Raw genomic sequence first — 22,766 nt, forward strand, 5'->3', positions numbered from 1 at the left:
GTGTCTGATGGTGCCGGTTGGAGGTGTGATGAACACTGGCAATAATAGTCATAATAAAGATAATGGAACAGTGACTAGAAATAGTAGTTGTAGTAGTTCATGGCATAGCAGGGCACTGCAGGGCATTTACAGGACGTAGCAGGGCACTGCAGAGCATAGAGCATAACTCTTTTTTAAACACATTTACCCAACATTGGTATACATCACACCCAAAAGGTGTGATATATACTGCACTGTGCTCTTGCAGAACAATGTTTTATTACAAACTGTACCTACAACACCTATTTTCAAGTATTTATGACATTTGGGAGTGAGGAAATGGCATCTCAAGTTAGAATCTGAAAACTAGAGTTTTCAAGCTAATTTTTTAAGACATCCGTTTCATAATAAAGATGCCATTTCTGAGAATCATTTTGTAGAAAACCAGGAAGAGCCAGAAAGAGCGAACGAAGAGCCGCCAAGGATGTGTGGTTTGTGTGGAGATGCAGAACCACGTCCTGTGTGAGTGATAGTAAACACGATGAATAACATCTATTCAGAGAGGCTCGTCTGTATCGATCGCCCCCGGACTGTGTGCACCTCGTCTCTCGCTGCTGAGGATTCATTCCCCTACCCTCATAAAAGAAATAAGAGCAGGCGAGAACTCGATGGGGCGAGTTGAAACTTTCTTTTGGAATCTGTTACTTTGTTTCTCATTTCTTCCTCTGGAACCACACACACACACACACACACACACACGTTTCACTTCTCTGTTGTTTGTGTCCTGCTGTCTGGTGTCAGATCATTAGTGGACAGAATCAGAGTGAATCAGCAGTGTAATGCAGGGAGACAGGGGGAGGACCCATCATTAGACAAGAAGAAAGGGACTTTAAATATATGTGTGCATGTTGGGCTGTGTGTGTGTGTGTGTATGTGTGTGTGTGAAGGAGAGGGAGGAAGCTGAAAGAACCCATGAGAGAAGAACACAGAATACTTTTTGAGGTGTTGATGAGTTTGATAATGTTGCCTATCTGATGAAAGCATTGTTGTGTGAGTTTGCCTAAGTGTGTGTGTGTGTGTGTGTGTTTGCGTGTGTCTGTGTGTGTGTGTGTCTGTCTTGCTTTCAGAGTTTTGACGGAGCATGTCCTTGTGTACCTTTCCTCTAATTGAATCCATCCCTCAGGGCGTCACCGCTTGTTTATATGCTGACACCATGAAGGTGTGTGTGTGTGTGTGTGTGTGTGTGTGTGTGTGTGTGTGTGTGTGTGGTGTGCGTGCGTGCGTGCGTGTGTGTGTTCATACTGAAGGCAGCACGCTCTCTCCGTATTGTTTAATTATAGCCCACCAGCTGGGGAGACAGAGGAAGAGAATGAGGGCTGGAGAGGAAGAGTTATTGATTGAATTAATCAGATTATTCATATTTAATGTTTTGCTTTGTCTCCATCCTCCTGCCCAAGCCTTCTCCTCTGCCGTGTCGTTTTCGTGATTTCTTTCTGCTAATGAATAATTTTTTATCCCCGAGCTCCAAGAAACAATACATTTCATACGATTCATCAGTCGACAGGGTCTGAAGTGCACCAGTAAAGCATGTCTGCTTCATACACGTGTGCCCAAGGGCTTCATCCGCCTTAAAAAAAAAAAATCCTTCTATTGTCAGTTGTAACGAGAGATAAAGATCTACTTTTTTGAGAAAAATATCAGATTTTGAAAAATGAGGTTATCCTCTCTGGTTTGCCTAATGTTGTTTAAAGCAGGCTGGTGTCCACTATCTAGTGCAACAACACATTTTTATGAACGGGTTCCTTTGATATTGAGCAAAAACTTAGCTTTAACTTCTTATTTGTAATGGTAAGGATGAGTTATTTCTTTTTTATTCAGTTACATAATCTCACTTTATGTTTGTTGGCTTTTTAGTCAGTGTGCCAATCTTTCAGACTGCCAGTCAATTGTCCGTCTTCCAGTTTGCCCAACTCCCCAACCCCCGACCTGTCTGTGTCTATTGATTGTGACTGCTTCAAGATTGCTAAATAACAGGCCATGTAGTGCCTTCAGGGAACCACTCTGTGCATAGCAACAGACACTAATGATTCTCAGCATCAGTATTTATGTTGACACTTCACTGGAATGAGCGTCTTTGGTGAAATCCCTGCTACGCTCTGCAGTGCTCTGCAATGCCCTGCTACGCCCTGTAACCATAGACAGTATATAAGAATGGACCAACAGATCCCGTTGCTCTGGACGGAGACCAGTGAAGGATATTAGAAGCACTTTTCCGGTGAGTGCTGAGCGTTACTGCGCAGCCTCCAACTGAGAAAGACGACGTAAATGTGACGTGAACAACCTGCCTTAAAGTTGTAAGTCTTCTGGTAGCTGTGCCAAGAGAAATCTCAATCATTCCCAATCTTGCAGAGACGGAGAGCGCAGGTATATGTAAGGAGATAACATAGGCACAGGCTAATTATTGCTAACTAAAATGCTAGTTAAACCTAAGTTAAACCTTAACACCTCATGTAAGTCCAAACTGCCTGCGAGCTTCTCCTGTACTATACGGTAATTCCTCTACTATGCGACAGTAAGTCGCTTGGTTATCATACAATCGTTAGCCTATTTTTATAAAAACGTCTGCTACGGAGCCATAACGTGAGGTACAAGGTAATGGATCCTTTTATACATTGTCTTGTTTCTTTAGAAATAAACAATGGACAAATAGTCTTTAAACGCTTCAGATGTAAAGTTATTTGCTGTCAAAGTGACGTCAAAATGAATGGGAGTCAATGGAATGCTAATGGGAGGTGATCGCTTTGTAGCATCAAAATGGCGCCATAGGAGGTTTGAGTTCTGAAGCGAAGCTTACCCCCTTGCCTGTAACACCCTGCAGTACCCTACTGCACCATGAACTACTACAACTACTATTTCTAATCATTTATAATCAATTATCTTTATTATGACTATTATTGCCACTGTTCATCACACCCCCAACCGGCACCGTCAGACACCGCCTACCAAGAGCCTGGGTCTGAGGTTTCTCCCTTAAAGGAAGTTTTCCTCGCCACCCAAGGCTTCTCCCTAAATGGACGTTTTTCCTCGTCACTGTCGCACTAAATGCTTGCTCTTGGGGGAATTACTGGAATTGTTGGGTCTTTGTAAATTATAGAGTGTGGTCTAGACCTACTCTATCTGTAAAGTGTCTTGAGATAACTCTTGTTATGATTTGATACTATAAATACAATTGAATTGAAATTGTACATAATGCTGAGTGCAAAACCAACCATCCAGTGATTTGTAATGATTGTAGAGAGCGTTTTGGTGTTTTTGGCATCAAATATTTTGATGGAGGTATTAAGAGGCAGGAACGTCGTATTTCTTGCCACCTTCAAGGATGCGTTATCATGGATCCAACTGCAGTTCTAGGCAAGACCGGCCCCTTCAATAGCATTCACTCGCTACGATTGGCCAGGCATCCATGCTCGTGTGAGATAATTTGTTCAGGTCCTATCCCCTGACCAATCGGCTATCCTAACCTTAACTACTCCAGGTCAATGCCTAACCTCAACCAATCGGGCTGCTTCGTAGGGCCTAGAACTGCAGTTGGATCCATAACAACGCTTCAGGGACGCTAATTTATGAAACGCTCCTGTGGGTCAGAAGAAATTACCTATATGGTCTTATGGTTTGGAGGACTTGATGGAGGTTTCTGTTTTTTCCTAGGTGCTGTAGTTTGTCATGCTGACCTGTGCAGTCTGAGGAAGTTTCCTTAATGAGGACAACTTTTGTTGTATGTGGTAAAGGTGTGCATCGAAACAATATCCATTTCTAGGCAGCCTGTTCTCATGAACCATACGTTCAAAATTCAATTCACGAAAAGTTAAGCACTATAATTTTTTTTTCTAAAGTTTTTGTCCCCTGTATGCACCACATTGACTGATGCTATAGGCGTAGGAAGAAGGTTGGAGTAAATGGCTGGGTCATAAAGACAGGACTTTAATTGCAGTGAGCGGCTTAAAACAACAAGCAACTTCCGCTCGGCGTCATGGAGCTCATAACCAGCCACTGAAGCCAGCGTCACGTGACTAGCCGGCAGTCTCCTAGTTTCGTACGATATCTTACGTTTTGGTGTGCATACATTTGAAGAATGTGTTGTTCTAGGTGTGGTGTTGTGGGTATGTTGTTTCTAATGTGGATATTTCACTTTCACTATATCACAATGTATACAATACTGAGTGATATCAGTTCATTAATTTTCATTTCATGTTTATTTGAATAGGGACAGATGCTTAGACATAGACATTTGTGCAACAAATTTCCAATGTACAGCATCACAGCATTTATAGCTATTGCTAATTTCTAATTAAAACAACATTAAACATTTCCCATAGCATGTGTCATATATTTTTATATTTAATAATCTCAAAATATAAAGTGACCTTAGAATGTAACATCATTTTAAATGTGTAAATGATCAATGTAAAGTTGAAATTTACCAGATTAGAAATTCTTGATTCCTGAACTGAGCCTTCATAGTGCTCGGGGAGAATGCTTTTTGATGTTAGTTATTTACACACATACTGTATTCAACAAAATAGAACCAGATAATGTGACAGTAGGAGGTCTAAAAGCCACAGGCTCATTCAACAAACCTCAACTTAAATTAAGAAAAAGGGAAAAAAAAGAGAACCAAGGAAAATAAATGATTAAACATGATTTAGCAAAATACAAAGAAATATCTAAGGGAATACTGGCCATGTTTGGTTTTGTGAAAAAAGGAACATGAAGATGGTCAACCCGTCTGGTATTAAAAGACATTTGAAGAAGTTACTAAAAGATGAAGGAAGAGTAAGTGGCAAGAACATATATTTATGTATAGTTACACATATCAGAAGACTATTTCTATCATATACTAAAAGAATGTGAAGTTTCCTGAACAGGGGGACAGAGGCCTCCTCAGAAGATGGATTGTACCAATCTTTTTTGCAGTACATAAAGCCTATGGATCTTATGCTTATGTCAAAAATATTATTAGCACACACAAACCTAGAAACCTATAAAGTGTATAGTGTGTATTTTGTTTGTTGAAAAAAAAATGTTTTCAACCTCAAATTATGGAAGGTTGACTACTGATGCAACAGGTTACTGATAGTGAGTAAAAGAAACATCCTGTATTTAATTTTATTTAAATGTGCTCATGTATTATTTCTGATGGAGGAGGCAAAATAATTGCTTAAATAAACCAATTTAGAAACGACATAATGTAAATCAATTTATAGTTGCTGTAAAATGATGAACTGAAACTTTACCGAACTAAAATGTCATGCATTGTGTTTAACTCTGACGGAGGCCGATGATTACAAAGACAACACATGCAGCTCATTATTTTTAATTAGCCCCAACTTCTCAGCCCTTTACAGTGAACTTTTGCAGACGATACCACCGTGTGTGTCAACAACAGTTTGCTCTCCCTAAAACGTTCAGTGCCACCACTCTCCAACTACTGGCCTGATTGTCTGAGCTTTTGTTTCCTGTTTAATGATCCAACTCTCCATACTGATTGATCTTTTTAATTGCATCCCATTGGACTCGCACAGCCTTCTGTGCATCCTCCAGTGTGTGACATAATCCTGTGCTGCCTTCCAGACGCAACCATCATTACCCAACTGATGCTGCTGAGGTGCCTTGTGGTCACAGACTCAACTTCCCTCCAGCCTGCATCTATTATTTAATTTAACTTTTTTGTAATACTGTATTGGAACTATAGCACAGATCTTCACTTTCTTTATATAGAACTTAGTGGTCCCCTAATACTGTATCTGAAGTCTCTTTCCCGAAATTCAGCCTTGGTGCAGAATTACAGCCACTAGAGCCAGCCCCACATTTGCCATTTCTGTGTCTGAGGAGGAGAGAGGGGGGGCAAGGTGGTGGGTGGGGGGGTGGCCTTGACCAACTGCCACTTTGCTCGTTTGAAAGCCACGATGTCTCTCTCTCATGGGTGGGCCAAATTATCTGGGCGGGCAAAGCAGAGAAAGGGGAGGTAACCTTGCTCCTTATGACCTCATAAGGAGAAGATTCCAGATCGGCCAATTTGAGCTTTCATTTTCTCAAAGGCAGAGTAGGATACCCAGGGCTCGGTTTACACCTATCACCATTTCTAGCCACTGGGGGACCATAGGCAGGCTGGGGGAACGCATATTATTGTTAAAAAACCTCATAAAGTGAAATTTTCATGCCATGGGACCTTTAACGTTACAAACGTTAACTGATATCTACGTTGATGACATTGCAGGGTCTTTCGAATGGAGGAATATTGTCGAGACATTGACATTTTCTGGCAGGGAGCAGGGACTAGGGAGAACTGTTTCTAAACACTGTGGAAGGGAACGCAGCTTCAGTTGTAAAAAAAAAACTCTACAGCATTTTAGTTTCAAATGTGTCCTTCATCTGTGATGATCCATCAGTGTGTGGCACAGTGAAATGTGCTGGTCTTTAGGAAACATTTGGTGCTGACCTAACTGGGAACAATGTAAAATATTAGTTTGCTTTTCAGCTGTTTTAGAGAGAAAAAGCATGTGTTAGTATCTTTGCATGTTTTAGTCTTTGAGTGCTGTCAGGTCATTATTTTCCCTTGACCAACACTTTGGGTCTTGGCTGGCTGTATATCAATGAGATTTTGTTGGGATATTCATGTTCCTCAGAGGATAAAACCTCCATAGTGCCATATTCTGAACTGAATCTAAGAATAAAAATCGAAAATCTCCACCTCCTATGATAATTCACCTAACACAGATCAATATAGCCTGATATTAATTGTAGAAATAGGGAGCTAATATTTGAGCTTCTCTGTGTTTTGCTCTCTACTACATATCTGTTTTCACAGCTTTTGTCCGTTATTCTGCTTTAAAACTCCAGCCTGGAGTGGCCGCTTTTGGCCAGCTCAGAGTGGAAAACGTAAAAAATCTCTTTCACTGTTGTTGTTGTTGTTGTTTGTCGTGCACTTACGTTTTTGTGTCAGCTGTGGGGCCATGCTGACCAGACTGCATTATGGGTCAGCAGGATGAATGACCAAGAGGTGGCAAATGCGATACAAGACCGACAGGTCGTTTGTCCTCACAGCCTGTGTGCACCCTTTTACACACACATTCACAGATGAGAGAAGTTTTGTTTTTAGCATACACACATACACACACACACACACACACACACACACACACACACACACACACACACACACACACACACACACACATACACACACTTGGTTGACAAACTATTCTCACTGTTAACTAGGCTGGATGCAGCATTGATCATTAATGTGTGTGTGTGTGTGTGTGTGTGTGTGTGTGTGTGTGTGTGTGTGTGTGTGTGTGTGTGTGTGTGTGTGTGTGTTGATTGGCCATCGTTGATTGGAGTCACATAGCTTAGGCTGGCATTTAACCTAACCACGTCAGGAAGGCCCACTTCAACCCTGTGGTCAATAAAATGCATGCGCTATGCATCAAGATGTCTTCACATTCACTAGCTCTGAAAGTCTCCTCTCAGTCAGCCTCCCAGATTCTCAGCATCTGCCTCTGTTCTTTTTCTTTTTTTTTCAATGTGAACATTTTCCAACAACACGCCATGCAAACAGATCTTTGGTTAACAGGGATGGGAATGGGAGCACCGACTGCCACTCAGAACAGCCACAGGTTGGCTTCCCCACTCCCCAGATTCCTCCGTGGCTCCTTTTTCCTCTCAAAAACCTTTTTTGATAGTCAATTGGAGTGAAAGAGATAAACGTGCATCGCTCTGTCAGAGTTTTTTTTACATTTGAATAGGATAACGAGGTCACTGGGGGGAGCCGAGAGAAATGCTTATCTTTTTTTGTTTGTTGTTACTGCAAGCTTCTGACTCTCGCCATCGGCTTGCCAGCTGTTATCATCCGTCTTTGTTCTATTCCTTAACTGTTGTTCTCTACGTGGTTCGAGCGAGCGTCCATGCTGGTGATCCTGCTGAACTGTGTGACACTGGGCATGTTTCATCCCTGCGAGGACATCGTCTGCGACTCTGAGAGGTGCAAGATCCTGCAGGTAAGACAGTTCATGGATTGTTATTTATTGAATGTATTTTCTTTCCACACCGTGTTCAATAGGGAAAATCCAAGCAGAACAGGAGCAGAATAAACACTTATGTTCCAGCAGTGGGGATATGTACATAACCATTCTGCTGCTGTATAGGAACGCTCTGGTCCGTGTAGGGATGAGGTCAGGGTGGATGGGTATTAAAACACAGGGCTTTTAAGTTCGTGTCCCGGAAGAAATTAAGGGGAAAACACAAGACTTTCACCCAGTGTGTTTGTGTCCCGTTTATTTAATCCTAACCACAATCTTTTTTTTTTTTGTTCTTTTTTTATCTTTACTAGTTTTTAAGTCGTTTTGGTGCTTCTTTCATCTTTGCATGAAGTTAACTTTTTGTCGGCCAAACTCAACTGCATTGGCCTCTAAAACGATTACCATTCGGTACCCGGCTCCCAGTAGAACACGTTCTCACGTCAGTACGTGAAATGGTCACGTTATTTTGAATATATTGATACGTGTTCACGGGGACGCTTTTGTCATTTTTTCCGTGGTGGCCAGCACAAAATGGTCTGTAGGGAGATTAACGGGGGAAAGCAAACGCCACACCCCGGGGGAGGACGCCTCACACGCCGGGAGACGCGCGAAAATAACGGGGTGGTTAATGGGGAAACAACACGCCACACGCGGGACGCAATTCCCGGCCTCCGGGGTGAAAGTCCTGAATTGTTTGACCCATCCACCACCCCAACCAACCTCCTTACGCAGATTTTCGGCATTTCATACTACTGCCATGAAACTGGGTTGCTCAGTAACAATTTCTCGGCTAAAATTAACTGTAAAGACAGCTAAAGTTAACAGTCATGTGCCTGGTCGGCACGTGACAGGCCAGTGGTCGCCTTTTTGATAGGATATCATACCAATTGTTGTGTATAACTTTTGGTACGATTTCATACGAATCCGTTCATGAGAATGCGTTGACCTAACAGGGTCCATTATTTGTCAGAATATATAATATATTGTATTTTTGCACTTACACACCCATCACTTACTGAGAAGAAAGACTGAAAACATGAGTGTCCCTAAACCCTCGCCACGCCGCCTGCCTAAGTGTTATCTTCGTTATCCTTATCCTAAAATACACGTTATAGAGGAATACTTGGGATTTTTTGTTTATTTTTTGGCGTGGTATCGAATTGGGTATCAACAATAGTGAGTAATAGTAATAATTTCTGGTAGCGTGAGATAAAAAACTTGATTTTCAATGTGGTCAGACAACACGTCGGAAGAGCTACTTCTTAAGCAAAAGCCAACCCATAGTCTTACCTTTTGTTTCGGGGACAAGATCCAAAAATGCTGGATCCTACATTCCCCATAATGCAAGTCAATTATGTCTTTTTGTGAGGCCCTCCCTGCCTGCTAAATGCCTACATCTTCATTCCTCTTCCTTGATCTTTATTCAATAAGACAGGTATAACCGACTGAAAGGCCTTCCAGTGGGACAAGCATGAAGGGGAATGAAAACACACATTAGAAATATAACATTCACCTACATGGATGTGACACTTTCATTGATAAGGACAACAAATGCAGAGCAGCGGCCGGGAAACATCAGACATTACAGCAAGATAAAACCCTATGGCAGATTATTCAAACTCGTCGAAACTGATGATTGAGAGCAGGAACTCTGAGAGGTATGGGTCCAATTTTCTAAACCAAGGCCTCTGATACTGAAACAATATTTTCCATCACATCTGGCCTTTGCGCCGCCCTCCATTTGCGTTATATCAGATGGGAAAATAAACAACAACATTGTGTGGAGGTGTTTCCATTAATTTATGGACCTCCTTTAACCTAACAAACACTAATTGCGGAGGCATTGTTGTTCTTGCTGTAAAACACAGAGGATAGAAAACCCATTTTGTTCTATGTCGGATGAGGGGAATGAGGCGGACTGAGATGCAGTCGAATGGATCCGTGTTATCTGGCACCGTACATCTTCTGCAGTGACGTGATAAAGTGCTTGCAAAGTGGTTCCAAATAGATTGAATCGGAACAAAGTCCTCTTATTTTCTTGTCCACTGACTCAGTGAAATCGAGCAGCTTCATTCCAAAATGAGATATCTATGGTTTAAAAAAATAGAGCCCTAATCCGAGTATAATTGGTTAAGACATTTACTGATCCAGAGCATCTTCTGAAGGAAGTAATCATACTTTTGGTATTGGCATCGGTAGCGATATCGAAAATCTTTGAACAATACCCACATCCCTAACAGTAGGATGGTTTGAGTTGAAAAAAGAAACACGAAGAGCCGAGAGTTTGAGGCTGCTGTTGCTGGGCAGCCCGAGCCTATCAACTGCCTCTGTCGCTCTGCTCAGGGATATGAGATGTGATTTAATTCAGTGGGTTTCCTCTCCGGAGCGCAGACGAATGTACAGCCTAGAGGTTAAATGCATTCTCATTAATTCCTCGCTTCCTCCAATTTCAATCTCCCCATCGCTGTCCGCACCGATATGTTAAGAGATCGTAAAGGCACATAAACCAAACAATTTCATGCTCTTGTCTGTCTTTGATTTGTCTCACACTGTCTGGAACATACTACCTTTCCAGTTTTCTCTCCATTTTCATTCTTTCACATCCTTGTCTTCCTCTTGCACTCTTGGTATGCTGTTGCCTCAGTCTCTCCTCATGTTTTACTTTTTCCAAATGAGTTTGGTTTGATTTCAATACAATTAATACATGATTTTCAAATACTGATGCAAAAAAAGTCTCTTTTAGTGTCTCAGTCAGACACAGAGGGCTTTTGACTAATTCCAATGTAATCCCATCTGCGACAATATTTGGGTACCCCTTAGGCTTCATTTTGCAACGTGCTTGGTCAGGACCCTTGGCGGCACTTTGTGACGCTCTGGGTCAGGACACATTTGGCTTAATTTTTCAACATAACCACTTAGTTAGGGTAAGGGAAAGATCGTGGGTGGGGTTTAAAAATGTACATTTAAGTGACATGTGGGACAACAATGGGACACGAACCCTGGACTCCTTGACCCACCCACCATCCCAACATACTGTACCTCCTTACACAGAGTTTCAGTCTTTAATACTACTCGCTACCATCGTCACTCTTCATACTACATCATCTTACAGCACTACGTCCCATACAGACGCTAAAGGGAGTCTTAAGCCCCTGACACACTAACCCAACGGCCAACCGTTGGCAGAAAAGGCAGTCGGACTGACTGGCTCCCCGAGGTCCAAAAAGTGCCTCAGAACACACCAAAGCAACGGCCACTTCAGTGTGTAATATGTCTCCATAACAGCAAGCGGTGCTAATCTGTATTGTCGCCCAAAAAATTTAAACCTGCAGCTGCTTGGACGAACGCATCACGTGGGTCTGGTTTCTCTGGAAATTCAAGTGGTGGCTTGTTCAGAATACGATCTCATATTGTACTAAAATAGTTCACTGAAACATGTTTCTGAAAACATTTTAAGCGAGAAATAGGCCACGCAGTTGCTGAATCTGTCTTCATTTCAGATCGACAACGGTCAGTTTAAAAGATTTTCATCAGATTTTGAGAGACTTAGTCACGTTCATCCCGCTCGTCATTTCCGGGTTAGCACTCCACCAATCAGATTGGTCATGTCCGACTGCCCGCCCTCCGACGCAACATGTCAGTCAGGTCGGCCAAAATGAAGGCCGACAGCTCCTTGGACGGACGAAGGCACGGAACACACTGAACAGACTCGAGTCACTGACCTCGCCAGACTGTCCAACAGCCGATTATCGGGTTGGTGTGTCATTGCCTTTAGGGTTATCTGATCAAGTGTCAATATTGACTAGTTTGGAGTGAGAACGGGTTGGTTAAAACACCAAAGTCACACAATAACACAAACAAACTAACCGATCGAGGCAGTAGTAAAATTACTGTTTTTTGTCAAAGGAGGCTGGTGGCTTTGAAGACAGCATAGATAATGGCTTCGGTCACATTGGAAAGGGCTTTTTGACGGCAAAGTAAATCAATGAAAATATTCAAAATATAGCGTATGCTTAAACTGATATTGATTTGGTGGCTAAGATACATTCAACTGATGCCACCATCCACAGCAGTTCATTGCTTAGCTTCTACTTCAGGACTCCTGTCTGTTTCTCTAATCTATTGTAGCTATGGAGAAGTACCTCAAACTATCCCTTTAATTGGTAAAATGGTCAAAAAAAAGTAAACCAACAAACAAGGACATTTGATAAGGTTATATGTTAGGATCTGAAAATATCCGCAATTATCTTCCTTGTGTGGACCCGAGGGCTAATATCCCAGAAAACTGATTTAGTGCTTGCACTCTCAGATCAGACCTGTGCTTAACATAGCCATGCTAGCATCAGGCTTATGATGAAGCTCTGCCAGGCCTCTCCATAGCTCTCCTCTGTGATGCAGGCTAAACGAGCTGTCATCTCCTGACACAGCTAATGGCTACTGTAATGGTCACAGGCCAGTGTGTAGAGAAAAAGATGACCCACGCTTCATGTGTCAGCATTGTTGAAAGGTTTCATATTTTAAGTGGTCAAATAAAAGCAATCAATCAATCAATACCATGTGGCATTATTTACAATTTATTTTAATGACACTCGCTTTAAAGCTTTAGTGTGTAACTTTTTTATATTAATGAACGTCCGTTACATTCAAGCCATTGCCAAATGAGTTGCTACAAAGTTAATTAAGACTATCAGCTCCACACAACTCTCTGTGGACTTCTCAGTATGGCTATGTTTAGAAAATGGTGTCGTCAGGCAACTTTCGCGCACAGAGTGAAGATAATTACATCTTCTGAAGAGTCCATCATGTTTTTTTTAATCCTCCTCGTCCTCCTTGGCAACAAGTAACTGCACGGAGGAGGGGTGGGGTGGTGCGCTATTATGGAAGGCTTGTGTCATGTGGATGCAACAATAGTATTGTTGTCATTGCAATTCCTCATGGGGGCGAACAACTATGCACTATAGCTTTAAATTGACTTGTTTTCAGCTTTATTACAACATGGTTGGATAATATCGAAAGTATTCATTCAATCAATCGTTACTCTAGCCTTGTCTTGTCATTATTTTGGTACACACAATCTCAACAATCACAGTAATGAAAATGTACACACATTCATGGTCCCCAGACAATGAATCCTAATGACTTTGGTGATCCCCTAACTTTTCTGTGGATTTGAGTGCATATCGTCTCAACAACTATTGAATGGATTGCCATCCAGTTGTTGTCAGTACAGACATTTATGCCTCCCCAAAGGTAAACTGTAAAAACTTGATGAAAAGCTGTGTAATTTATGGGTGTGATCCAGGTCTAGAGAATCTCCTGAACTCCAAACTGAATGTCAGAATGGGAAAGAAAGGTGATCTAAGCAACTTTGAGCGTGGCATGGTTGCTGGTGCCAGACGGGCTGGTCTGAGTATTTCACAATCTGCTCAGTTACTGGGATTTTCACGCACAACCATTTCTAGGGTTTATAAAGAATGGTCTGAAAAAGGAAAAACATCCAGTATGCTGCAGTCCTGGGGGGCGAAAATGCCTTGTTGATGGTAGAGGTCAGAGGAGAATGGGCCGACTGATTCCAGCTGATAGAAGATCAACTTTGACTCAAATAACCACTCGTTACAACCGAGGTCTGCAGCAAAGCATTTGTGAAGCCACAACACGAACAACCTTGAGGCGGATGGGCTACACCAGCGGAAGACCCCACCGGGTACCACTCATCTGCACTAAAAATAGGAAAATGAGGCTACAATTTGCACGAGCGCACCAAAATTGGACAGTTGAAGATTGCCTGGTCTGATGAGTCTCGATTTCTGTTAGGACATTCAGATGGTAGAGTCAGAATTTGGCGTAAACAGAATGAAAACATGGATCCATCATGCCTTACCACTGGGCAGGCTGGTGGTGGTGTAATGGTGTGGGGGATCCCTTTCACCTTCAGAACTGCCTTAATTCTTTGAGTCATTGATTCAACAAGGTGCTGGAAGCATTCTTTAGAAATGTTGGCCCATATTGATAGGATAGGGTCAAACACGGTATTAGTTTGGTGTTGCTAATAATCCTTTAGGTGAGTGTATATTTGCATTTCTTTACTGCACTTTCTTGTAACTTAACATCCAACATAAATGTACCAATATATATTTATCTGCTAAACTGTATCCTTCCGGCTCCATACACCTTAACATTGTCTGCAGCAAGCAAAAAAGTGTTTCACTGTTTTGCTTATTTGTGGTTTATCCCCCTTCTAACACTTTATCCCAGATCAACAAACCTCAACAGACTGCAGATGAGGTACAAACATCAAGAGAGGCCTCCGTATAAGAGTGAAAAAATAAGGGATAAAGGAAGATTTACCCGATTGGAGTATTTTCAAAGAAATGTCAAACTCTGGCTATAATGTATCAGCTTTAATGTTAAAGATTGTCTCTTTGTTTCCTGAAGGAGAAATTTCAATGGAACACACACTGCTCTGAATTCTACAAAACACACTTAACCTTCCATCGTCCCCCCACAGCTACAGTACAAAACGATGTCCGTGGAAAACAAATTAAATCATTGGCAATACAATAGGAACGCTGGGTTACAGAAAGATACACAGAGAGAAGAGAGGAAGAAGGAAGGAGGGAGAGGAGTTAGCAGGCAGATACCATGGATTTGAATTCCTTGCTGAGATCATAGACTGTAAAGGATAATGAACGGAGCTTCTGGCACTGAAACCTGAAGCCAATACGGAAATGCCTTAAACCTGTATTCTATCTAATTTACAGCAGGGGGCAACTCCACTGGATTCAAAAAGATGTTGGCTTGTACGACAAAATGACCCTACTTCTCATTCAATTTGTTACCTAGGCAAATATTTTAATAAGGACTTTATGGACTCAATTGCTAGTTTCAAGTCTTGCAATACAGCATGACGTTCATTTCGTAAATTATGGTTTCATTTATTTTAAAATAGACAAAGCTGTGTATGCTTTAGGGCATGGTTACAATTCTCCCTGTCAATCATGGTAGAGGCTTAGCATTGCTAACCGAGGCACTGTGTAGCCTACATTAAAATAGACGTGAACTTGTTGTTTTTTTGGGATGCTTTCCCAAACTTTGGCCCTCTCACCCTGTGTTTTCACTTTATCAAAGTTACTTGAAACATTTTGGTCGCCTAAAAATGCCTTGTTCAGCGTTGGGTAGCACCTTGCCAACCAAGCTTGCTAGCTAGCGCCAGCGTTAGCTGGTAACTTAACGGAAGGTTTGCCTGTTTGCCTTGATTTTCTGTCATATTCAATTCACGTCAACTAACTTTATCTATCCGTTAGGAACTTCATTTGTGCCATCAGTGTATAATCCATACCCAACGACACAACACAGTTTACATTACACACGGTCGCACAGTTCACAAGTACAGTTTACATACTCAGCAACACAACACAATATACAACACACATCACATAACAGCAGTCAGAAGGTAAAAACTTGCAAAGCAAAATACATAAAGTATTAAAAATAAAATATAAAAAAAAAATTATATATATGTATGTATAATACATGAATGAATAAATAAATGAATAGATCAGCTATTCATGAGTCTGATGGATGTAGGCACGAAACTCAACATGGATCTCTTAGTCCTGAATGAGAGTGACCTGTATCTTTGACTGTTGTACATGCAGCTGAATGGCCCCAGTACCCTGCTGGATGACTCGCATCTGCCGGCAGGAAATCAGCAACTCTTTTACCGTTTAGCTTAGCGCAGCGCCATTGCAACCATAGAAGACACCGGCTTAGCTGCATAATCCTCTCCAGCGCCAACCTCTCTCAAAATTCGTCACGTCCGGTTTCAAAAAAACAACATAATTGCCTAATTGCCAAACTCAAGGCTTCAAAACTGTAGTCCACAAACCAATGGATGACTTCACTGCTGCTAGGTCCATTATCTTTACAGTCTATGGCTGAGATTGGGGCATCTAATATTTGTGCGGAGCCAGAGTGCTTTTGCTACATGTAACTACTGTAGGAGCTTTTAGGACTGATTGAAAAACAGACACACACACACACACAGGTTAACCCTAACAGCCTGGCATAAATGAGAGGCTGAAGAGACATCAGATCTTATGTCTGCATGCGTTTACCCTGGCTTCTATAAACGGTCTAATAGAGCTAAAAAGTCTAGCTCACAATATTATCTCCCTCCAACTGAGAGGAGTGCATCTCAAGTGAATGTCAGATTACAGTTAGCCTTCTCTATTGTCCTCACCATATCAGGCACACAGAGCCTCCATCGGCACGTGTGGCTGTCCGCCTGCCTGCACAGTGCAATTGTGTGTGTGTGTGTTCCTGTGATGAAAGCATCTGACCCCCGTGATAATAGCATTCAGATTTCTGACAGGCAGAATTAGCATACATAGTGGCTGAGATTTATTTTTCGGAAAGGTTGCAGGGAAATGTTTTTGCAGAATTGATGGCACCTGTTTCAGCCAAGAAGAAGATATACATTTATATCTACAACAACTTCCTATCTGTTAAGATGCCCTTTATTAAAGTAGGGACGCACACAGGGACAGACACCAGGAGAGAGGAGAGAGATTCTTTCTGGATTCAGGCTTCATTAGTTGGGCTCTAGGAGACATTGGCTACCACTGACCAATCACCTTCTGGAAAAGAGTTGCAAAGGATTTGGCCCTAAAATGTTTTTATATACACTTTATTAAGCATATCTAAATGGATTACCAACATTTCTAAAGGCATTATTACCAAATATCTCATGAGTGGGTTGTGACGGATCTATAAAGCATTAGTAAGTGACATACTAACCAATAAAGCCATATTTGTTCCTCTTGACAACACGTTGCTAAATGATGTGGCGACTTTGATTAGTTATTTAATCTTTTAGAACACTATTGTTAAACGAATCAACCATCTACAGCCATGCTAGCTTTCCAAATTATTGATTTTTTTTTTTTCTTTATTAAAAAAATAAATAAATGTAATGCTGCAATTGATAATTATTTTTATTTGTGGCTAATCTGTGAATTATTTTCTCCATTAATTGATAGATTTTAGTCTATTACCTAGTTAATGAAAAATGCCCATCACAATTTCCTGACCCAAGTTGATGTCATCAGGTTGCTTTTTCTCTACGAACAACATCTAAAATGCCTAAAAATACAAAGTTTACTATAGAATATGGGGGGGAAAAAACAGCAAATCTGTGAAATTCAGGAGTTGGACTTGAAACTATGGGCATTTCTGCCTAATAGATGAAAAGAATAATGAATAGTCGATCATCAAAAAAGTTGTCCGTCCATTTACTTTTCAATAAATTGTTCCAGCTCGAAATAAATCTATGAACAAACAAATGTAAATATACTGCATTTATATAGCGCTCTTCTGCTCTTAACGAGTACTCAAAGCGCTTTACAAACTACAGGCACCATTCACACACATATTCATACACTGGTGGCCGAGGCTGCCATACAAGGTGCTACCTGCTCATCAGACAAACATTCATACACATTCACACACCGATGGCCCAGCATTGGGAGAATTTCAGGGTTCAGTGTCTTGCCCAAGGACACTTCGACATGTAGGCTGCAGGGGATCTAACCACCAATTGGTAGACTCTACCACCTGACCCGGATTTTCGACTTGGCGCGTGTGTGTTGCGTTCTGGCTGTGCCGCGGTTATGTTCCGTCCTCCGCCACGCGCCATAGCACACCGGGAGAGTCTCAGAAGCGGAGCGTCCTGCCTGCCCAACTCGCAGATTGTATTTTCTCTAAGTGCTTGAAAGAATAATCACGTGTTTATTAAGCTAGTATCTAGCTTCCACTCTAAGCACTCAAGGATCTGTGGTGTAGTATTATGTTTTTCCACGTCCAAGATGAATCTCTCGTCGTCCATGGCGTCGTAGAGGAGACGTATACAATATTTGGGGGGTCTTTTGGTAAACTGACTGGATGCTTTCGCTGTTTAACTTCCTGCACAGCTGTCCGAACGCCCCTTGGCTTGCGTGAAATAGACCTGCCGTGTATTTTTAGCAGAGAGGAGAGCCGGCTTAGCGCACGCTTCTGGGACTCGCCGTGACGCAGGTGGTTGGAATGTCAAGCATTGACTTGAATGGCCACAAGGACCTCCCTGCTGAAATGCAGAAATGTCACTATACTTTCACTATTGCCTGGGAAAGGAATTCCGGCTTACACCCTATATGGAGATCAGAGGTCAGGGTCAGCTGCGGCACAGACAAGGAGCTGGTAGGCTTTCAGGGACTTGCTGAAGGACACTTCAGCAGGGTGGCTACTTGCTATGGACTTCCTCCTTCTTGAAAGATATACCTCCTGCCAACATGTCCCCCCCTGCATTGCCTGGCTGCTGATTATTTAACCACAACAGCTTGTGCTCATGTGCAAAAAACACATGGAAATATTTAAATCATGTGCAGTAATGTTTCTGATCTGCAGATCTTGATTGTTCATCAAGGGCTGCGTCACTATACACTTGGGCACAATACTGTATCCGTATTAACTGCTTTGACACTTGAGGATTGGGAGTGAGTCGCGTCAAGTCATTAGGGAGGGTTTTAAGTGCACTCAGCGTTAGTGATTAAGTGCACTTAAAACACAAAGGCTCCGTTCAGGAGGTGATGAGAGGGCGTGTAATGTTGGCACTCGCTTGACGTTGACATTGATAACACGCAATAAAGCTTGCTGATGTCTGTTGTGCGCCTGGCGGACACGTGTGTTTACACTTGTTCTCAGGCAATGTGAGAAGTAACATGGGCGTTCACACACACACACACACACACACACATACACACACACACACAGGGCTGTGTGGGCTGTCACTGTTTAGGCTGAGAGGTACACGCAAGCCTAGATACACAATTCAGATAGAGAGAAAGAAGCTGTCTGACCAATACTACCTCGGTGTCACTTTTTGACACTCTGGGTCAGGACCCCTTGACATAATTTTTCAACGTGCAGGGTAAAACCACTTAGTTAGGGTTAGGGTAGTCTCGCATTGCCAAACGTACATCTCCACAGCGGTGCAGAGGAAGGTCTGGTGCTCTGGTTAATTGGCATTTATATAAACCAATCACAATCAACTTGGGCGGCGCTAAGCGCTGGACTCAGGTAAGGTGCCTCTGCAAAATAGCCTTGGGAAGAAACTTGTTTTGGTGGAACGTGCATTTAGGGAGGTGAGCTCTGGATTTTAAATGGCTGCCGAGTGTGTGATGAGAATTTTACTCAAAAAAAAAAGATACATATAATTTGATTGTCGGGTCTAGCTAAGAATTTGTTTCCTGAATTGACTGGAGTTTAGAATGCCAACACAAGGAAAGCGGAAGGTGAGGGACATCCGGCCAAAAATTATCCCTTAAATGACACGTCGTCGAAATAGACTAGGGTTAGGGAAAGATCATGGGTGGGCTTAGAAAATGTACGTTTAAGTGACACACGAGACGAACAGCACACAAACCCCAGCCTTCTGGGTGGAAGTCCTGTGTTGTTTGACCTATCCAACACCCCAACCTGCCTCCTTATGTGGATTTCGGTCTTTTATAATACTGCTACCCTTATCTCTTTTCATACTACGTCATCTTACAGCGCCGCGATCGAGCTGCTGCTCAGCGCGGGACGTCCCATACAGACGCTAAAGGGTGCATTGTGTGTCAGTATCTGATGCTGAGAGCCACTGACCAAGCACCAGTATGTGACGAGTTGGGAGTGAGAACGGATACGCACACAAACAGACACACAAAAGCACATGGTCAAACACACACACACAAACACAGGCTATATACAGTCAAGTACAAGTTATTATAAGCAAGCACATCAAAATGACACATACCGTATACACATGAGCCTGCAGACAAGCAAATGTACCCCACACAAACTCAGACTGTAGCCATGCACACAGTGAAATACTGCAGCCGACGTAATCACAGTAACGGGGGAGTGATAAGCCTTCCCTGGGAGATATAGGGAGGCAGTGGGAGAAAAAGATAAGACGAAAATAAAGATGAGAGAGATGGAAGTTAGTGGTAGACCGCAGGAGGAGGAGGAGGAAGAGAAGGAATGCCAGTAGCTCACATACAGCAGGAATCCCATCCAGCTGTTAATGCAGGGAGACAAGAGTGGGGGAGAAGATAAGAGCGGCAGAAAGCTGAAGACATAATTGAGCATCCCATTATTTCTTTTTCTTCATTGGCATAAAAGTTAACTTGTACGGAAACAAAATGGTAGATGTGCTGTATCTAAAATGAAAAAGTGAAAAGAACCTGGCGTGGACAGCTGCCTCTGGTTCTGACCAGTGTTGTCAGTGCTGGTGTTCATACTGTGGACTGCGCGGTCTATGACATCACCTGTAGGTTTACTCCAGGGCAGGGATGTCTTAAAGCATGGATTAGGTTGATATTTCTTTTTAGCCAGACACATAAATGTAAATTTCACATCAAAGGCAAAACATTGCATTGTGGGATTTCTATTAAAGAGTAGTGTCCGTGCTTCGGTCCATGCCACTTTTTGGTTTTACGGTGGTACTTTCTGTGAGTTTAAATATAGAGCATACATTTCACCCTTAGAATTCGGTCACTGAAATAAAATGGCAGAGACAGTGCACTCAGGAGTGAATGTAGTGAATCAATGTATTATAAAATGTTTGCCAACACTGGCATAATTACCTAACTTATACTGCTCTGCTCGACTCGACTCACTTTTGGTACCAGGTCCTTTCTCTAATTATCTATTTAGCTGATCGGCAAATCGCCACCACTTGATACTGCCATAATATCGTCTTCAACGGGAGACTCGCTGGATCCTTTCATCTGCAACAAAACAGAGGACCGTCTGCGTTTCACACAAAAAGTCCAAAACTTTTGCTAATGGAAAACCAAGAAAGAGCGAGTTAAGTAGAACACAGCCGTACTATGCCGTGAAAATAGCATTAGCCGTTAGCCACTTTGAGCTTACCAAACAAGTTAGCGAGTAGCTAGTGAGAAAAGTTGGACATTTAACAGCTGAAGACTCAGACAAGTTTCAGTTATTGGTAGAGACCAAGGCAACATTTCAAGGAGACGGTATTTTAGGCTTACGTTCATCAGGTGGCCAGAAACATGACTCCAAATGAATGCTAATGTTGCTCTTTGTCTGCTGGATATGAAACAAGGTAAATGTTTGCTAACGTGTGTATGTACTTTCAGACAGTGAGCTGCTACAACTGCTACCTAATGCTATAGGTTTTTAGGTACATTAACTAAACTTTCCTATCAGTGACTTGTATACACTATATAATAAATGTACTCTATTATTATTATGAAGCTACAGCATGTTGGAGTCTGGATAGCAATAGGGCATGATGATGATTAATATAGAAAGTTGAGCTAACTGATAGCATGTACAATTTAAAATGTCTGAATTCCATTTAGCTGCTTCTGTTTAAGGGTCCTGGTAGTGTGCATGTTCACTCATTGTCACACTGTCATGGCTTACTGAGACATTTGTATAGAATGAGCCACACGCTATTGGTACAAATGTGCTCTTCCTGCTAAGTCAAATGTCTACTGTGCGAAATTCCTATAATGTGCAATATCTAGATGTATACAAATACTTTCACATTTTTGCCTCTTCGTTACTTAATAGTTACTTAGTAGTAATAAGTCCTGCACCCACAATTTGCGGTACGAAGCTTTGAAAATTGCTTGTTATAAACAATCTGCGTCTGGTAAGTCCTTACAGGGTTCGTCTGGTGCACAGGAAGTGAAGGCTTTTCCATTTCTGGCAACAGCAACAGTGGTTTGTTTGGAATAAATATAGAAGGATGAGCAGACCACCTACACACAATCAAAAGACTCAAAGACTTTACAGTACTGCCAACACTGCTCCATTGACAAATGATCTCGGAGAGACGCAGTGCAATGCCACGGCAGCAATGAGCACAGTAAGCAATAGCAACACATGCGAAACCTGAATAAAAGGTTGGCCCTTTTAAACTGTATGTAAGTAATGATATTCCCATTATAGGGTTTCAGTTGTCCAAAGAATATTGCATTACCATCCCTTATATTATCTGATTCACCACTTAATTTTGCTTCAACTGTAATTTTGCATATTCATCACTCACTATTTCAAAGAGTTTTAGATTGGATTGACTCACCACGAGTTCTGTGCTGTCAGTTGTTGGCCTATTTCACCCTTTTGTGGCTGTCACGCTGAATGAAAGCCAATTTCATAAGGCGTGTCTGAACAGGGATTAGGCTGGATGATTATTATAATTAACTTTTTTGTTTTGTTTTCACATAATGTGAAAGTCTCATTATTCTTTGGGGACATTCCAAAAGTTGCAGAAAATATCCAACGGAGTTCAAAAAATTCTGTCCCTTTGTAAATCTTCTCACAGGGAGAGAACGCAGTGGAGGGCAGACAATTTGGAAGTGCGAGAGCAGCGAGCCGTTAAGCACAGGTCACCTGTGTCTATGAACCTCAGAGGCAGGCTTGTGTTCGGCTTCTCTGCTCTCCACATGGCTGTACAGCCAGTGAACCGTGGTGACAGTGAACTCACACATTTCCCTTTCGGTAAAAACTCAACGTGGTGTCATCAGTGTCAGGAAACCCTGGAGATCTTGAGCCTGTGATCGGTGTTGAATCTTCAGAGCTTTGTCCTGTATGTTTGGATATTAAATCCGATCCTTGTTCATCAGGATCACGCAACGTGCTTCACGCAATGAT

General features: G+C 42.0%; 1 protein-coding gene across 12 annotated transcripts in view; it reads left to right on the forward strand.

Annotated features, from left to right (window-relative positions):
* cacna1g (calcium channel, voltage-dependent, T type, alpha 1G subunit) overlaps positions 1-22,766 on the forward strand; it is a 386,801-nt gene that overhangs the window by 112,720 nt on the left and 251,315 nt on the right. For all 12 annotated transcript variants that reach the window (XM_039787919.1, XM_039787908.1, XM_039787916.1 and 9 more), the window contains exon 3: positions 7,925-8,036. In XM_039787919.1, the coding sequence (XP_039643853.1) occupies positions 7,925-8,036 (112 nt within the window). The remainder of the gene's footprint in view (positions 1-7,924; positions 8,037-22,766) is intronic.

Source organism: Perca fluviatilis, chromosome 21 (assembly GCF_010015445.1).
Source record: "Perca fluviatilis chromosome 21, GENO_Pfluv_1.0, whole genome shotgun sequence".
NCBI classification, from domain to species: Eukaryota; Metazoa; Chordata; class Actinopteri; order Perciformes; family Percidae; genus Perca; species Perca fluviatilis.